The sequence below is a fragment of the Mustela lutreola genome, chromosome 10 (genome assembly GCF_030435805.1).
Source record: "Mustela lutreola isolate mMusLut2 chromosome 10, mMusLut2.pri, whole genome shotgun sequence".
Taxonomy (NCBI): domain Eukaryota; kingdom Metazoa; phylum Chordata; class Mammalia; order Carnivora; family Mustelidae; genus Mustela; species Mustela lutreola.
The window spans coordinates 45,586,549-45,601,944 of NC_081299.1; the positions used below are offsets into that span (position 1 = coordinate 45,586,549).

General features: G+C 47.2%; 1 protein-coding gene across 1 annotated transcript in view; it reads right to left on the minus strand.

The window, feature by feature from the left end:
- Positions 1 to 11,275, minus strand: part of FYB2 (FYN binding protein 2) — a 121,718-nt gene extending 110,443 nt beyond the window's left edge. The window contains exon 1 of the mRNA XM_059135254.1: positions 10,885 to 11,275. Within this exon, the coding sequence (XP_058991237.1) occupies positions 10,885 to 11,121 (237 nt within the window). The 5' untranslated portion in view covers positions 11,122 to 11,275. The remainder of the gene's footprint in view (positions 1 to 10,884) is intronic.
- Between the last annotated feature and the right edge of the window lie 4,121 nt (positions 11,276 to 15,396).

Genomic DNA, 15,396 nt, shown 5'->3' on the forward strand with positions numbered 1-15,396 from the left:
AAATACTTGAAGGGCAGACTGAGTCAGGCTCTGCTGATGAGACTGCAAGGCTTCATGGAACATTAAATGAGGTTTCTCTGTGTGAAGTGACAAGAAGAAATAATAAGGCTTTAACATCAGGATGCTGGCAAAAAGAATAAAAAAAAAAAAACATGGGCGATTACTTAGCTTTGAGAGAAGAAAGAAAAATGAAGAGGTACTCTAGCTTTCTTATTTGTAAGATGTGTAACCTTGGGTCCTCAAGAAGAGTGTATAAGCCTTTGGCTCACTGAGGCTAAAATGAAAATAGAAATAATACTGGAATCAACTCAGGATCTGAATATCTGCTATGTCACTCTGTGATCTTGGAGAGCCCATCCAGCTTCTCAGAGCCTCAATTTGCTCATTTATAGAATGGGATACCGTCTGGTTTTGAAAACTTGTGGTAAGGATTAGAAATCGCTGAGTTTAGCTTGTGACCTGTCAGAGGAAGCAGCAATTTTACACAAACATGCATATGTGAAATTCATTAACCTCAATCTTATACAACTGTACAGAAATTATTTCTTGCAGAACTTATCATGACCTGAGAACATTAGTGAAAATCTTTGTTGATGAATTGAAGATATAAAATCCAATTCTTTTTTCGGTAACATTTCAAATATAAATAATTGTATTTGTCCTGTCTACCTCACAAGGTTCTCACAGATATCAAATATGACAAAACTTTGACCAGAAAAAGAAAAAACACAAGAAAAACAAAAACAAAAACAGAATCCAACACAGATTGAAGACATTATCTTAAATATGTATAAATGCCGGACAGCACAAGAATTTTCCAGATGGGAAGCTTGGTTAACCCTTGGAACTGGTTTACCAAAGAGAAGGAGTTTGGATTGCAGTGCCTCACACAGCACCTACCACATGGAGAGTACTCAAATGATACATAATTAATGAATGGATGAGTAAATCTCACCGGAGCCAGGATTTGGTGGGGGGAAGGGAGAGGGAGGGGAGTGGTTTAAAGCAGGGCTCATTATAACGATTCTGTGAAATTATCTCAAACTTTGGAATTAAGCAATTCTCTAACCACATACCCACAGGCTCATGAGCCACATGAGGAAGAGAAGGGCTTAGTGAAGTTTGCCCCAAGTGTATCTTTCCTGCCAGCCACTCTGCACCCCTGTACCTGTCCAGCACTGTGTGGAGCATGCAGTCCTCAGCAGAGGCACGGGACCCTCCACGTCTCTCTTCTGTCCCGTCCCTGTGGCCCCACACATGCCCTGCTGTTTCCCCCCGTAGGTTTCTTCCCATGTACTATTCTCTATGCCTGGAATGCCTTGCCCTCCCCATTGTCTATTGCTTGGTGAACACTTTTCATCTTTTATTATTTTTTTCAAGATTTTATTCATTTATTTGACAGACAGAGATGCAGCAAGAGAGGGAACACAAGCAGGGAGAGGGGGAGGGGGAGAAGCAGGCTTCCCACAGAGTAAGGAGCCCAATGCGGGGCTCGATTCCAGGATCCTGGGATCATAACCTGAGCTGAAGGCAGACACTTAATGGCTGAATCACCCAGAGCCCCACTTTTCATCTTTTAAAACTGGGAGAGAAAATGATCTCCCTTGTGAAAGTCTTCTCTGACTCACCCAAGCTGAGTGAAAACATTCTAATAACATTCTTCCTCTCAGCTCTGCCAGTTACTTGAACATACGGACATTATTATCCACATATTACATTAAAGTTATCACACCATATTATTTTTGTACATCTTTCCTTTTAAACTCAGCCATCTGAGGGAGGGCTAAATCATGTTTTACTTCCTAGGCCTCAAGTGCGTTGCCTGTTAAATGAAAGCTCTCTGGGGTCAGAGAGCCCACTGGACTGATCACTTCATATTTGTGTGGCCTTAAACCTACATAGGCTTAATCTCTCCACCTGAAAACAGGAACAGTAATGTTTCATCTCCTTGCCAGACCCCTGTGCAGACTAAAATTTTTTTTTTAAAGATTTATATATTTGAGAGAGAGGGAGAGAGCACAGAGACGGAGGAAGAAGCAGACTCCCCACTGAGCAGGGAGCCCAATGTGGGGCTTGATCCCAGGACCCCGAGATCATGGCCTGAGCCAAAGTCAGATGCTTAACCCACTGAGCCACCCAGGCACCCCTATGCAGATTAAATTATATTATTCATAGGAAGAGCTAAGCACAGGGCCTAGCCCCTACAGTGCTATCCATTGTCATCATTGTTGTTAACAATTCAAGACATCACCAGAGAGAACAGTGACTAATAAGCATGGTCTCTTCCTATGGAATTTATGATCTGAAATGGAAGAAATTAGCTATTTACATACCTTTTTTTTTTTTTTAAACAAATGTGGCACACTCTCTGAAAAATAAGATAGCTTTGGGGTGAATGATGGTCATGATAGTCTACAAATGTGGGAGGCTAAATAATGCCTTCTCCCGAAGATGTCCTTGCCCTAATCCCCAGAACACGGGGTAGATTACCTTATATGGTAAAGGAGATCTGGAAATGTGATAGCATTAAAGCTCTCAACATGGGGAGACTCTCCTGGAGCACCAAGTGGGGACAGTGTAATTATAAGGAAGGGGGGGTGCAGATCAGAGTCTTAGAAGATGTAAGGATGGAAGCAGAAGTGAGAGAGAAGAGATGGTGCTCTGCTGCTGGGGAAGGGGTCACAGACCCATGAATGTGAGTGACTTCTGAACTGAAAAAGTCAAGGAAAACGATTCCTCCCAACAGCCTCCAAGAGCGCAGCGCTACGGACCTTCTGGAGACTCCTAACCTCCCAAACTGTAAGAGAATGAATTTGTGGTGCTTTAAGCTACTTACAAATGACTTTGTGGTCATTTTTCACAGGAGCAATAGGAAACTAACATACTTGCTCTGTAAACAAAACTTTGCAGCATATAGTGGTTAGGTTAGGTTTGGTTTTGTTGTAACCTAGCAACACCTAATCTCCGTGATTTAACCTAAAGGTTGCTCTTGTGCACACACACATTCGTGTACACACACACACACACTTTAACAGCCTAATGGGAGCTGGAGGGCGTTCTGCTTCCTTATGCTTACTCAGGGCTCTCCATTCGTGACTCAACACATGGCTTGAAAGTCAAGGAGCTAGAATTTGAACCAAATGCTTGACTTGAGGCTCTTAGACACTCAGGACCATCAGACTCCATTTTGAACTCACTAGCCAGAGAAGCATAAACAAACATGGAGACAATTAAGCCAAAAGTTGTCTCAAATTCTACCTGGAGTAAAACCTTGGGTTTACCAGCAAATAGAACAAGCACCACTCATTTTCTTGACCTCCGCATGAGCCATACATCTCCAGGTATAAAATCTTTTAACGTCAGCGCTCAGAGTGGTGCTTGATGACCCTCTGATTCCACCCATCGTCTTACAGATGAAGATTCTGGAGACTTGCCCCAAGTCACAGGGACAACCTGCCAAGACTGGTTCCTGAAACAGGACTTTTCCAACCTGTCTGGTGGGAGAACTGAATGAGATAAAGGCCTTTCCTGTAAACCTTTGAATGATCTTAATAAGATACACCCATGTATTGGCAATCTAACATTTCACGCAGGAAATCTGATCTGATGGTTCGTATCCCAAGACGTGGAGCCTAAACTTGAAATTGTGGAAGCCCTGTCCATGACCTCACCTGTACTACACAGTTTCCCCTGCGAGGATAGGACCCTATCTCGCCCAGTGCTGGGGGTATGGAAGGGCAAGACGTGGGATTCTTCACAGCGCCCCCCACCCCAGCCCATACTGCCTTCCTGGGTTGGGGCAGAACACAGAGTTTTATGGCAAACGTTCCCAACAGGGAGTCTAGAATTTGAATATGTTTTTCCACATCAGTCTTGTGAAGCTAAAAGTCAGTTAAGTACTTCCACAGCAACAGTAAAGCTATGGGAGGTTTATAGTCCCTGATGGTAGCTTCACCTGTTGGTAGCTCACAGTGTTGACTGGGAAGGTGCCCAACAGCTATAGCGAGACTTCAAGTGACCTTTCATGTGAAGGGTGATGCCAGGCTCTGATTTTCTGCTGGGAGAGTTCTCATAGGTTTTTATTGTGAATTCATGGCATGAAGGGAGGGCGCTTTTTATGAAAAAGAGTCTTGAGGGACAGCAAGAACGGTTTGACTAGGTCATTCTACCTGTGGGTTGTTTTATCCTCCCAAGCGGACACTCAGAGGCAAATTGCGTTCTTGGGTTTAATAGCTTTGGTGCCTTAGGTGCCTCTCCGTTTTTAGCTAGCTCTGTACTTTCGGCAGCATGATACCAATATCCAGGAGGTTCTGGGGAAAGAGGAACCCTTGCAGAAAGCATCCTTGAAACCTCCAGCTCTGGTCTGGAATCCCAGGGTCGTCACCGACTGGCTGTGTGTCCTTCAGCAAACTACACACCCTCCAACAGCAGTGCTTACTCTAGTACTGCTGTGAGTTAATACATATAAAGCCCTTAGAATTATGCCTAACATACAGAAGCAATCAGGGTCAGCTGCTACCATTAATAATGATGATGAAATCATGCAACCCTAAAGAACTTGTTTCTTCCTCTAAAATGAGGATCATCTCTAGCTCATGTGTCCTGTGAGGTTTAAATGAAATAATGCATACATTGGTGGGTCCTGCACCAATACTAGGTAAACAGTTGGGTCTCTGGAGTCAAGTAGGAGTTCAATTCCTGATTCTGTCTCAGTGATGAAGTGGAGATGGAAACAGTAGTATTCATAGCAATAGGGAAGAGCAATAAGAAAAACTGAGTTTTTCCAGTATTAGGATCCCAAAATTGCTTATTGTTTCTGAAGCACAGTATTTGTAACTTTTTTGTATTTGGTGCTTCCTCAGAGAAGGTTAGGGTTAATCTTTAAAAACCATCCCCAGAGTCTGCCACTTGAGATTTTTACAGACGAGAAAAACCCAATCCACGAGTCAGTGATCAGGGAGGAATCGTGACCATGGTCCCCGGAGCCCTGCCGTCCATTTCCCATGCCGAGTGGTAATAAATACTTCTCAGATTTCTTCTCCGCAGAGCTAAGCACAGCTGCTGTTTACAGAGCGGTCAAAATAACAACATGGTGCAAAACACCTCCCAGATTGGTAAGGGGAGGCTACAGAGTATCCTCATTACCTCTTAGTTAATTAGCTGAGAAGCTCCATGTAGGAGTGTGGTGGGTCTGCCCTAACAAGGTGCACCAGGCTACACGGCTGGAGAGACAGAAATTGACTGCCTCACAGTTTTGGAGACTAGAAGAAGGCCCAGACCCTGCTGTGGGCAGGGTTGGTTCCTTCTGAGGGCTTCGAGAGAAGGCCTGCCAGGCCTCTCTCCATGGCTTGTATGGATTCCTCCCTGACTTCCCTTTGGGTCTTTCTCTATGTCCATACTCTTCCTATTATAAGGACAGCAGCCATATTGGAGGAGGCCTGCCCTAATAACCTCAATTTCACTTACCTCTGTAAAGACCCAATCTCCAAATAAGCTCACTTCTGAAATACTAAGGGTTAGGATTTCGAGGTATGGATTTTGGAGGATGGGACGCAATTCAAGACACAGCAGTTCATTACGATGATAACTAATATTTTAGTGTGTAGAATCACCTGCCTTTGGGAGCTGTTCAAGCTCTTGGTATGTATTAACTTATTTAAACCTAGTTGACCGCTAAGAAGTCAATACCATTATGTCCCTTTACAAGTGAGGTAATGGGGCCACAGAGCGATTCAGTAACTTGCTCGAGGCCAAACAGCTAGTAAATGGCAGAGCCAGAAAAGGAGACCAGTCAGGCTGCTCGGGGTCCGTGCCTTGCTGCGTCTGTGAGTAAAACCTATCCCTGCTCTCTGGGAGCTCCTAGTCCAGACCTGGATGGGGTCTGCTTCAAGGGCTGAGCTCTTGCAAGGTGAGGAGAGACCATCTGTGACCAAGGGTCTGGGGCAGGTTTCTCAGGGAGGTGTTAGCTGTGTAGAGTCTTAGAGTAGAAATCAGCATTCTGGAAAGAAATGTGTACATGGGGAGATGCCAGACTGGGGCACAAGGGGCCGGGGGAGGGGCAGGAGGATGGAGTGCATAGACAGAAGTGATGGGGCCAGTCTTGCAGAACTGTGAATGGCGGAGTGAGCTTCCCTATTCCCCTTTGCAGAGATTCTTCTGGAACTCACAAGAAACCTCACCCTGGCAATCTGATCTTAATCCCCAGTGCACTCTGCTCTCCCCAGAACAAGCTCTTAATAGGAGACAGTCCTTTCCAGTACTATCCCTCTCCATGGGCTGGGCCACTTTTCTTTTTTCTTTTCTTCTCTTAACACATACCCTGTCTTGTGACTTACTCATTAAAAATCAGATGATCCAGGAAAAAAACAAAAAACAAAAAAACAAAATAAAACCCCGCTGAAGTTGCACTTGAGGGCTTGCGAAGGAGTTCTACAGGCATTCAGAACTGGGTTCTAGACTCAGTTCTGTCAAAAATAAGCCACCCTTGACTCTGAAAAAGCCCCGTGGTGCCAGAATGTCAGAGGGCAAGGAAACGTCAAGGGTGACATTTAGTTCACTCTTCCCATCCTGGAGGTGAAGACCCTTCCGGGCGCTCTTGGCTTAGAGGACAAAGAGAACATGCTATTCAGTCTTTGGATATCTGGCCCTCTGGGAATTTGGCTCTGGCTCTGTTCTCTGTCTCTGTCTCTCCCTGTCTTTGTGTCTCCCTGTCTCTGTCTCCCTCCCTCTCCCTATCTATCCACCCTCTCATGTCCCCTTCCCTCCTCCCCATCTCTCCTTCCTCCATCTCTCACCAATTTTTCTAATGAGCCTGGGATGATCCCCACTTTGGGTTAAGCATCCATTTTGAGTGCTTCCTGTCAAAACTTAGATATCTTCATCACTCCGCTTTTCATTTAGTACCCAAATTGTCTGTTTTCTTGACATTCTCTCTTGCAAGACTGGAGTGACTAGATGGCTGCTGTGACTGATGCCTCAAAACCAAGGAGAACAGTCATGGGGCATTCACTGTATGTGTGGCACAGTGAGGAAGCGGTCACCACGGGTGTGGCCACGTTTCCCCGTGGGCCCCAAGCTTCCCCATCTCTGAAATGGGAGTTGTTAGTCTGCTTGGGCTTTGAGAAATCTCCCAGATCCTACCTTTTATTATTCAAGGACTTGCTTGAAATCACTTGACTAGTAAGAGGCAGAGGTAAACATCAATACAGGTCTTTCAACTACAACTTCAAGGCTCATTCATCAAGACTCAAGTGCCATTTGGTAAGCATCCTGACTGAAAAGCATTCCCAGTTCAAAATGCTGTTGTAGGGACGCCTGGGTGGCTCAGTTGGTTAAGCAGCTGCCTTCGGCTCAGGTCATGATCCCAGTGTCCTGGGATCGAGTCCCACATCAGGCTCCTTGCTCAGCAGGGAGTCTGCTTCTCCCTCTGCCTCTGCCTGCCATTCTGTCTGCCTGTGCTCGCTCTCTCCCCCTCTCTCTCTCTGATAAATAAAATCTTTAAAAAAACAAAAACAAAAAACAAAAAAAACCCCAAAAAACAAAATGCTCTTGTAGGTGTGTCTGGGTGGCTCAGTGGGTTAAAGCCTCTGCCTTTGGCTCAGGTCATGATCCCAGGGTCTTGGGATTGAGCCCCGCATCGGGCTCTCTGCTCCGCAGGGAGCCTGCTTCCTCCTCTCTCTCTGCCTGCTTCTCTGCCTACTTGTGATCTCTGTCTGTCAAATAAATAAGTAAAATATTTTAAAAACAAAAACAAAAAGTGCTGTGCAAGCGTTTCTCTTGCCAAGACCCCGTGCATAAGTACAAATCTCTGTGGCTGGGGGAGATCACCGAGGCATCCTTTCATGACAGCTCTGGAGAAGACTCCTCAACCTTTCTGTCTGGATGCCTAAACTGTATAATAAAGCACATTCTTACAGAATTCTCTCGAGACTTCTACCTATGGGGGAGAAGGATACTTTTTTTAGGACTAAAAACAGCGAAGGATATCTCATCGTTCAGATATCTATTGACGCAGAAGAAACCACTCCCAAACTGAGCTGCCCAAAGCAACAGTCATTTCTCCATATCCCACAATTTTGTGGAAAAGTAAAACGAACTCTTGGACATCTTGCAAACAGGTTCCATCCTAAGTCAACTCACTCAGATTCTTCCAGGGGCTCAGGCTTTGCATCTTGAAGTCATGGACGAGTCCTCTTTCCCCGCCCACCCCCCACATTTTTTTATCCACTCCATCAGTAAATTCTTCTGACCCTACGTTGGTGCTGTACCCCCAACATGAGCATTTCTGGTCACCTTTACTGCGAAAACCCTGGCTTGCATCACCACGCCCTCTTGCTTGGAGGAGGGCTATCACCTCCTCACAAGTCAGCCAGAGTCTGCTCTTGTTCTCCCTCTCATCTATTTTCAAAACAACAACCAGGTGATCCTTTGAAAATCCAAGCTGGACCATTCCATTACAGCACTCACAACATTCAGACAGAGCTTCCGCTCCCAGAGGAAAGGCAGAAGTGCCGGGGCCCTGCATGATCTGACCACTCTCTGCTTCCTCCAGGCCAGCCATTCAGGACATTTTGCTACCCCTGAACACACTGACAAGCTTCTCAGGGCCTTTGCATTTACTGTTCTCTCTCTGTAGAAAGTTTTCCCCTAAGACACCCACATGGCCAACTCCCTTACTACCTTCAGTTTCTGCTCAAATGTCACCTGTGGATGCCTTTCTCAAAACGATCCCATTTACAATGAATGGCCTTACCCTGGGAGAACCTGGGGGGCTTAGTGGGTTAAGCATCTGACTCTTGATTTCACCTCAGGTCATGATTTCAGGATCCCCCCATTGGGATCTGTACTCAGTTGGGGGTTGGGGGTTCTGCTGGAGATTCTCTCTCCCTCATCCCCTCCCCCTACTCGTGTACACGCTCTCTCTAAAACAAATAAATCTTTAAACAAATAAAATAGCCTTGCCTGCTCTCTCAACATCCTTAAACCCTTCCCTGCTTTCCATTTCTACATTGTAATCACTGCCATTTCACCTATTATATGTGCATAATATGTATTTTATGTATAATGTGTGTTGTGTAATGTATATTATATATTACATAATGTATGCTATATATAATGTGTTATATATGACATATATTTATGTATATTTAAATATATATTTAATATATATGTGTATGATTTAAAAAATAAATATATATATTTGTTGTAGTTTCCTCTGCTAGAATAGGTTTTATAAAGGCAGCATTTTTGGTTGGCTCACGGCTTCATCCACCAACACCTGACAGTGCAGGGGCTCGGTACACACAGGTGGCACTGATGAATATTTTGTCAACTTCTTAAAAACAAAACAAAATCCTCCAAGATGAGAAATGACCCATATTGCTCTGATATTTTTTTCCTTTGCATGAGCAGAAAAAGTTGCATCACGACATTAGCTAACATGCCCTTTTGTACTTTTTTTTCTCAATTGCCTAACATTTCACTGGCTGGCCTGTTGGAATCCTGGCCTGCGATCCCTGGCTTACAGCTGGCACTCCATATTTGTTATTGACCAGCCCCCCTCCTGTTCCAGCACTGCTACCAACTCGCTGTAGGATGCGGGGTAAGTGACATTCTGACCATCAGTTTCCTCTCTTGGCAAAAACCAAACAGCAACCACCACCAAAATGGGGCCAATGGTATTGATCTAACTGTGCTAATATGTAGATAGACTCCAACGGATGCCAGTGCACACCTCAGTAGATCAGAGAGGGCAAAATATGTCACCTTCTCTTTCTTACGACCACACTAACTCCATTCAGCCTGACATTTCCACATCAAGGAGGAGTTTCTCAGCCGTTGCTGAGCCACAGGTTAGGGGGAGAGAATTCAGAAGGGAGATGGAATACCAGCGTGCCCTTGCTCCTTCTTCTCCAAACTCAGCTGATTGGACTGATCAGCCAGAGAGACGGGTCTCCTGCCCCGGGCGGGACAAAAGGGAGCTGTTTCCTGATGGCTGACAGAGGAGATGTGTCCCTCCCCCACCCCCCAACTTCAAACCAAACCTCGGGGAAGGGAATCCAGATGATTCATGGGAGAAAACGACTTGACTCCAAATGTCTAATAAAGAACATATGAAAAAAACACTTCCCTGCCCCCCACCTTGGAAAGAAATGGAATTTGAAGAAGGGAAAAGAGGGGAGTAGAGACTTGGAGAAGGAAAGAGAGGAGGGCATTCTGCTGAGGAATTCTGCAACCACGCCAACAGCGCACCGCCGTGCAGGAACGCGGGTCCACCTGGCTTGGCGCTGGGCACCAGCCCAGGGTCATCTCTAATTTTACAAGCACTTCCAATAATCTCACCAACTAGTTACTCTAATAGTCATCCTATTTTATGAGTGAGGAACACAGGGGACGCAGGAGGAGGAACTCGCTTGCCCCAGACCACACAGCTAATGAGGAACAGAGCTCACGGTAAAGCCACAGCCACCAAAGAGCACGGGGCAGCCCGGCCCTCTGACCAGGAAACCCGCTGATCACCAGGGGGACCAGCAGGGCCCACAAGGGCAAACAAACAGAGAAAATCCAACAGGCACATAGCCCCAGGCTGGGGGGATAGGTTTGAAACCCAGTGGGGGAAGGGCAGTGAGAGTTAGGACCCCTCATGCCACCACTCCCCAGAGGCCCTAGCTCCCTCACCCCCGGAGGTGGCAGGGGGCACACCGTTCACGCTCCACCCCCCAAGTCCCCTCACCCTGGAGCAAGGCCAGGGCGAACCACCTTGCACTGCACAAGCAGCACATGTGTTTGCTCCTCTCCAGGAGGCAGAGGCAGCCCTTTCCCACAGCCGTGGGCAGGCTCTAGAAAGGACACAGAGAAAGCGGAGATGGAACTGACCCGCCTTACCCCTTCCATGGCCTTCCTCCGAGGCAGAGTCTGTGAGACAAAAGCAGTTTCCCAGAGCTGTATCCTGGGGCCAAGAGTCCGCTTTGGTTTGTTGGCACTAGCCAGGGAGCAATCACCTCCCAGAGCCCGGGACACACCTGAGCTCAGGTGCCCCACCTGCCCCACCTGGGGAGCGGCTCCTCCCTCTCTGGGGACTGGAGCTTTCCCAGCACTGGCTGGGCACCGTCCACACTCCATCTGCCAAACTTTGCCGGACAGCTGCAGCAGGGAAGGGGTCCTCTCTCACCTAGGACCCACCAAACCCGCCCTTTGCAGCAAGCGGCTCTACCCCAGGCTGGTCCAACAGTCACTCTCTGGAGGAGTTTACTTTGTGCCTGAGGCACGGGGGAGCTGCTGAAGAAGCGGGTGGCAGGACTCCTGTTAGAACAAAATGCTCAGGCTGGACAATGTAATCTCCGTGAATAACAGCCTTGGCCCCGCCCCGCCCCTCAGATGGCTACTTAACTTCACCCAAGGCTCCCACAGGGGACAGAGCGTCCCTAAGCTTGCAGGACAGTACAGTGGGGGCCAGAAAGGGAGCTGCTATAACACAGCACCTGTCTGGGGGCTGACCCTATCTAAGCCTGTGGACATGTTCTTATATTAAATCCTGCCACACACTTGGGAGAAGCTATTATTCCCGTTTAAATGGTGAGGACACTGGGGCTCATAGAAATCCTATAACCTGCCTGTGGTCCCCAGAATCAGGGCCTGAACCTAGGTCTGGCTGACTGTAAAGTAGTTTTGTTTTTCTGGTGCAGGTGTTGGGGGTGGGGGTTGTCGGGGAAGGGTTTTTTTGTTTTGGTTTTTTTGCTTTTGTGTTTTGGACAGTTGGTGCTGGAAACCCAAGCCTCATTTCCCAGTTCTTAAGAGCTCAGGGCTGTCCTGGGACTGGAAGCCAGCAGGGCACCAGCCTGAGCTGCTCTAGGCCAGGTCTCTGTGACTTCTCCCACCTTGTTAGGGCTCAGCTCAAGTGGGAAGCTGTCTGAGAAGAGGAGGTAGAAGGCAGGTGAGGAAAGCCCATCTGTGGACCCATGACCTCTCACAGGTATTTCTCATAGATACCTGGCTGATCACCACCGGGACCTGGGGATCTAGGAAAAATACAGGTTCCAAGCTCCCAGGGCAGATAAGAATCAGTTCTATTCTAGGACCTGGAAATATGGATTTTAAGTAAGCTTTGCAGGTTTGTTTTAATAATTAATGACTTGCAAGAAGAGAAATTTTCTGCATCATGACCGGATGCACAGACACATGCATACCCAGATCCTAAAATCTGTAAAATACAAATTTCTCAAAATGAGAATCACTCTTACTATGGGGGTGATCGCGCTGCTCCTTTCCATTCTTTTCTGAGCCATGATGTGACACTCGGTTGGAGACGTCTACGGTCAGCACACCTCACTGTATTGACTTCGTGACTCTCTTTGACCCGCGCTGCTGCTGTCCTCACAGTCAGATCGGAGGCCCTAGAGCTCCACGCAGCACAGGCTGAAGACTCTAGCTCTGCCTCTCACACCCTTCTCACTGCAGTTCAAGGCAAGGAGGTCCTGCAACTGCTATCAATGATGGTGGAAGCTCTCCAAAGAATGAGGCACCTCCTCCCCACAGCAGCTGGCCATGGGGGCTGTCAAATTGCCTTTGCTTCTACTCAGGGGCTCCCCCGATGGCTTCAGACAGGCCTACAAAAGTGGAGGTTGAAGGGGAGGATGGGTTGGGGGCGGAGAGTGGGTTGGGAGGGTTCTCACCTCCTTGCACCTGGAGGGACCATGAGCTCTGTGCTATTTGGGTTTGGTTCAGGACAAGCTCCAATGGTAGGGGGTAGGATGTAGGAGACGCCAGATATTGGTAGTTGTTTGGAGAGTTTTACAAGCAGGCCTAAGAACCGTGACTCATGGAACCTCATAGGATCTCCTGTTCGTACCTCATGAGTCTACGTGCTAGACTCTGTTTCCCCCTCACTGTTGGCCTTGGGGATGTTAACAGCCATCTCTGAGATGATGTACATTCCTTATCTGCAAAACCAGGTAAGAGGGTTGGCAGTGTTGGCCCAAGGATTCATGGGCCATGTGAGTCTCTCTACCACGCTGAGCATGAAATAGGCACCAACAATGCCCATTCCCCTCCCCCCCTCCCTCTGTCCTCAGTTCATGGTGGCTGTGTCACTGTCCCCATGCACATGCTATGCTTGAGGGTACAGATGTCGCTTTGTTTTATTGCCCTCTAAGGATCCCATTCTGCTCATGGTCCCCACCCCTTGGTAGCAGGTCCTTGCCTCCAGCTCGATGCAGGAGCTCAGACACATGTCATGGGAGGATGGGGACAGGAAAGGCAGTTACAAGGTACAGACGTGGTGGGGGGCTCTGGCTGTGAGATCAGGGGTTCGGTCTAAGTTTAGACAGATCTCATTATACCATAGGAAAAAAGAATTGAATTGAATAAAGAAGAGAAAGATCCTACTATAGACACAAGGGGCTTTGGTGGCCTGCCTCTGGCTTCAGACCAGGAGGACTCTGCCCGTGCCCCCCACTTCATCATGGACAGGAAATGGCCGACTGACTTGTCTACGGCCCCGAGGACCATGCCCCAGCCTCCTCGCGCTGTCCTCATGACACCCCTTGTCCAGCTGAGACAACAGAGGCGCATCAGAGTTCATCACTGATTTTGGGAAATGCAGTTAGCAAGCGTAAGGACAAATATTCCAGCCCAGGCGGTCTGACTCCGGAGCCCATCCCCGCCCCATTTACATGTTTGAGAAATACAGAATAATAAACACACAAATCTAGAAGCCTGAAGGTTTCTTCTAGCCGTTTTCCCCAAACTCAAGTTTGAAAGAAGTCGGCAGAAAGCTTAGCAGATCCTTGGGCTGAAACTCAGCAGACACTTCTAGGCATTTCTGTCTTTCAAGGGCCTGGTTTCAGTTTGCTTCTGGGAATGGCGATGGTGTGCCATCCTCTCCAATGAGGTCCGCTTGCTTAGTCCGCTGAGCCAGAGAAATCTGTGTTTCCAGCACATTCTTGATGCTTCCCAACCTTACACTGGGTTTCAGGTACTGCTTGTGGCTTTGCAGTATTCCCATTCATGTGTGTCACTCATTTCTTGGCAAAAACAGTGCCTACACTTTGCCCCACAAGTAATGGTTTGTAGCAGAATACTCTGATGTAGAAAAGGAGGATTAAAAGATACCTGGGGGCGCCCGAGTGGCTTAGTGGGTTAAAGCCTCTGCCTTTGGCTCAGGTCATGATCCCAGAGTCCTGGGATTGAGCCCTGCATTGGGCTCTCTGCTCAGCAGGGAACCTGCTTCCCTTCCTCTCTCTGCCTGCCTCTCTGCCTACTTGTGATCGGTCAAATAAATAAATAAAATCTTAAAAAAAAAAACATATCTGGAAATGGGAAATTAGGGGCACTCAGCTCTTTCTAGGGTAAATTGTGACCACTACGTGCTATTGTGATGGCAGAGCTGAAGCACGTAGATTGATGGTCAGAATTAGGGCAGCGCTGCCGAAGTAACCTATTATTAATATTAAAATTATTATTGGTTACATTGATCATTTCTGAGCATTTCCAGTGTAACATGTAATTTATCTATGTACAATTTATCTCCTGACTCTTTTCAAAAGGAGAAGGAAGGAGGAGAGGAACTTAAATTTATGGAGAGTCTGTCGTGTGACAAGGTACCTGGTCTGCACGTATTTTCCTGTACTCCTCATGCCCACGGGGTGAGATCACCGATGTAGCCCTAGCTGATGAATGGAGACGAGGGAGCTCAGGACGGTCAAGGTGGATGGCCAAGGCAGACGCCCTGGCCATGAAGAGTACGGGTCTGATTCTCGGCTCCAATCTGCCCTGCCCTCATCTACTGCTCCTTCCTCCACGCCGTGCTGCCCCCGGAAGGACTTGAGGGAGTGGGAAACACAAGGTCAAGTACAGTAGGATTGTTGAAATTGAAAGGGATAGCCTCACACAGGACAGAGCGGATAGGAAGGTTAGGAAGGGGTGGAAAAACAGCACAGAGACAAGGAATGATTACTGCAAGGCATACAGCTACTGGAAGGCAAATTATTTAAGGATAAAATGCCTAAAATTATCTCAGGAGGTATGTGAGCTCAAGAAAGGGTCTCTTTCCTTTTTACCAGCTTATGAAAACTATAGTCCAGCTGGTTCTTCTTTCACCTTGAAGGAAGCTCCCATCTCAATTCTGTGCTTGTCTAAGTAATCGTATTAATCGAGTATTGTGATTTAGTAAGAGCTCTCTTAAAGGATGCTAAGCAAACATGACCAAGGCAAGCTGCTTTCCTTTTAACAGCCTTTGAACCAAGGATCTGAGCACCTACTCTGTGCCAGGTCCTGTGTCTGGAGCTGGGGTTGTAGCAACACTTCAGTTTCTTGTAAGGGAACCGGCTTTTCCACTAAAGCCATTACATTATGTATGTGTCACTCAGATGAATTATTAAGATGTTTTCTGATGTGCTT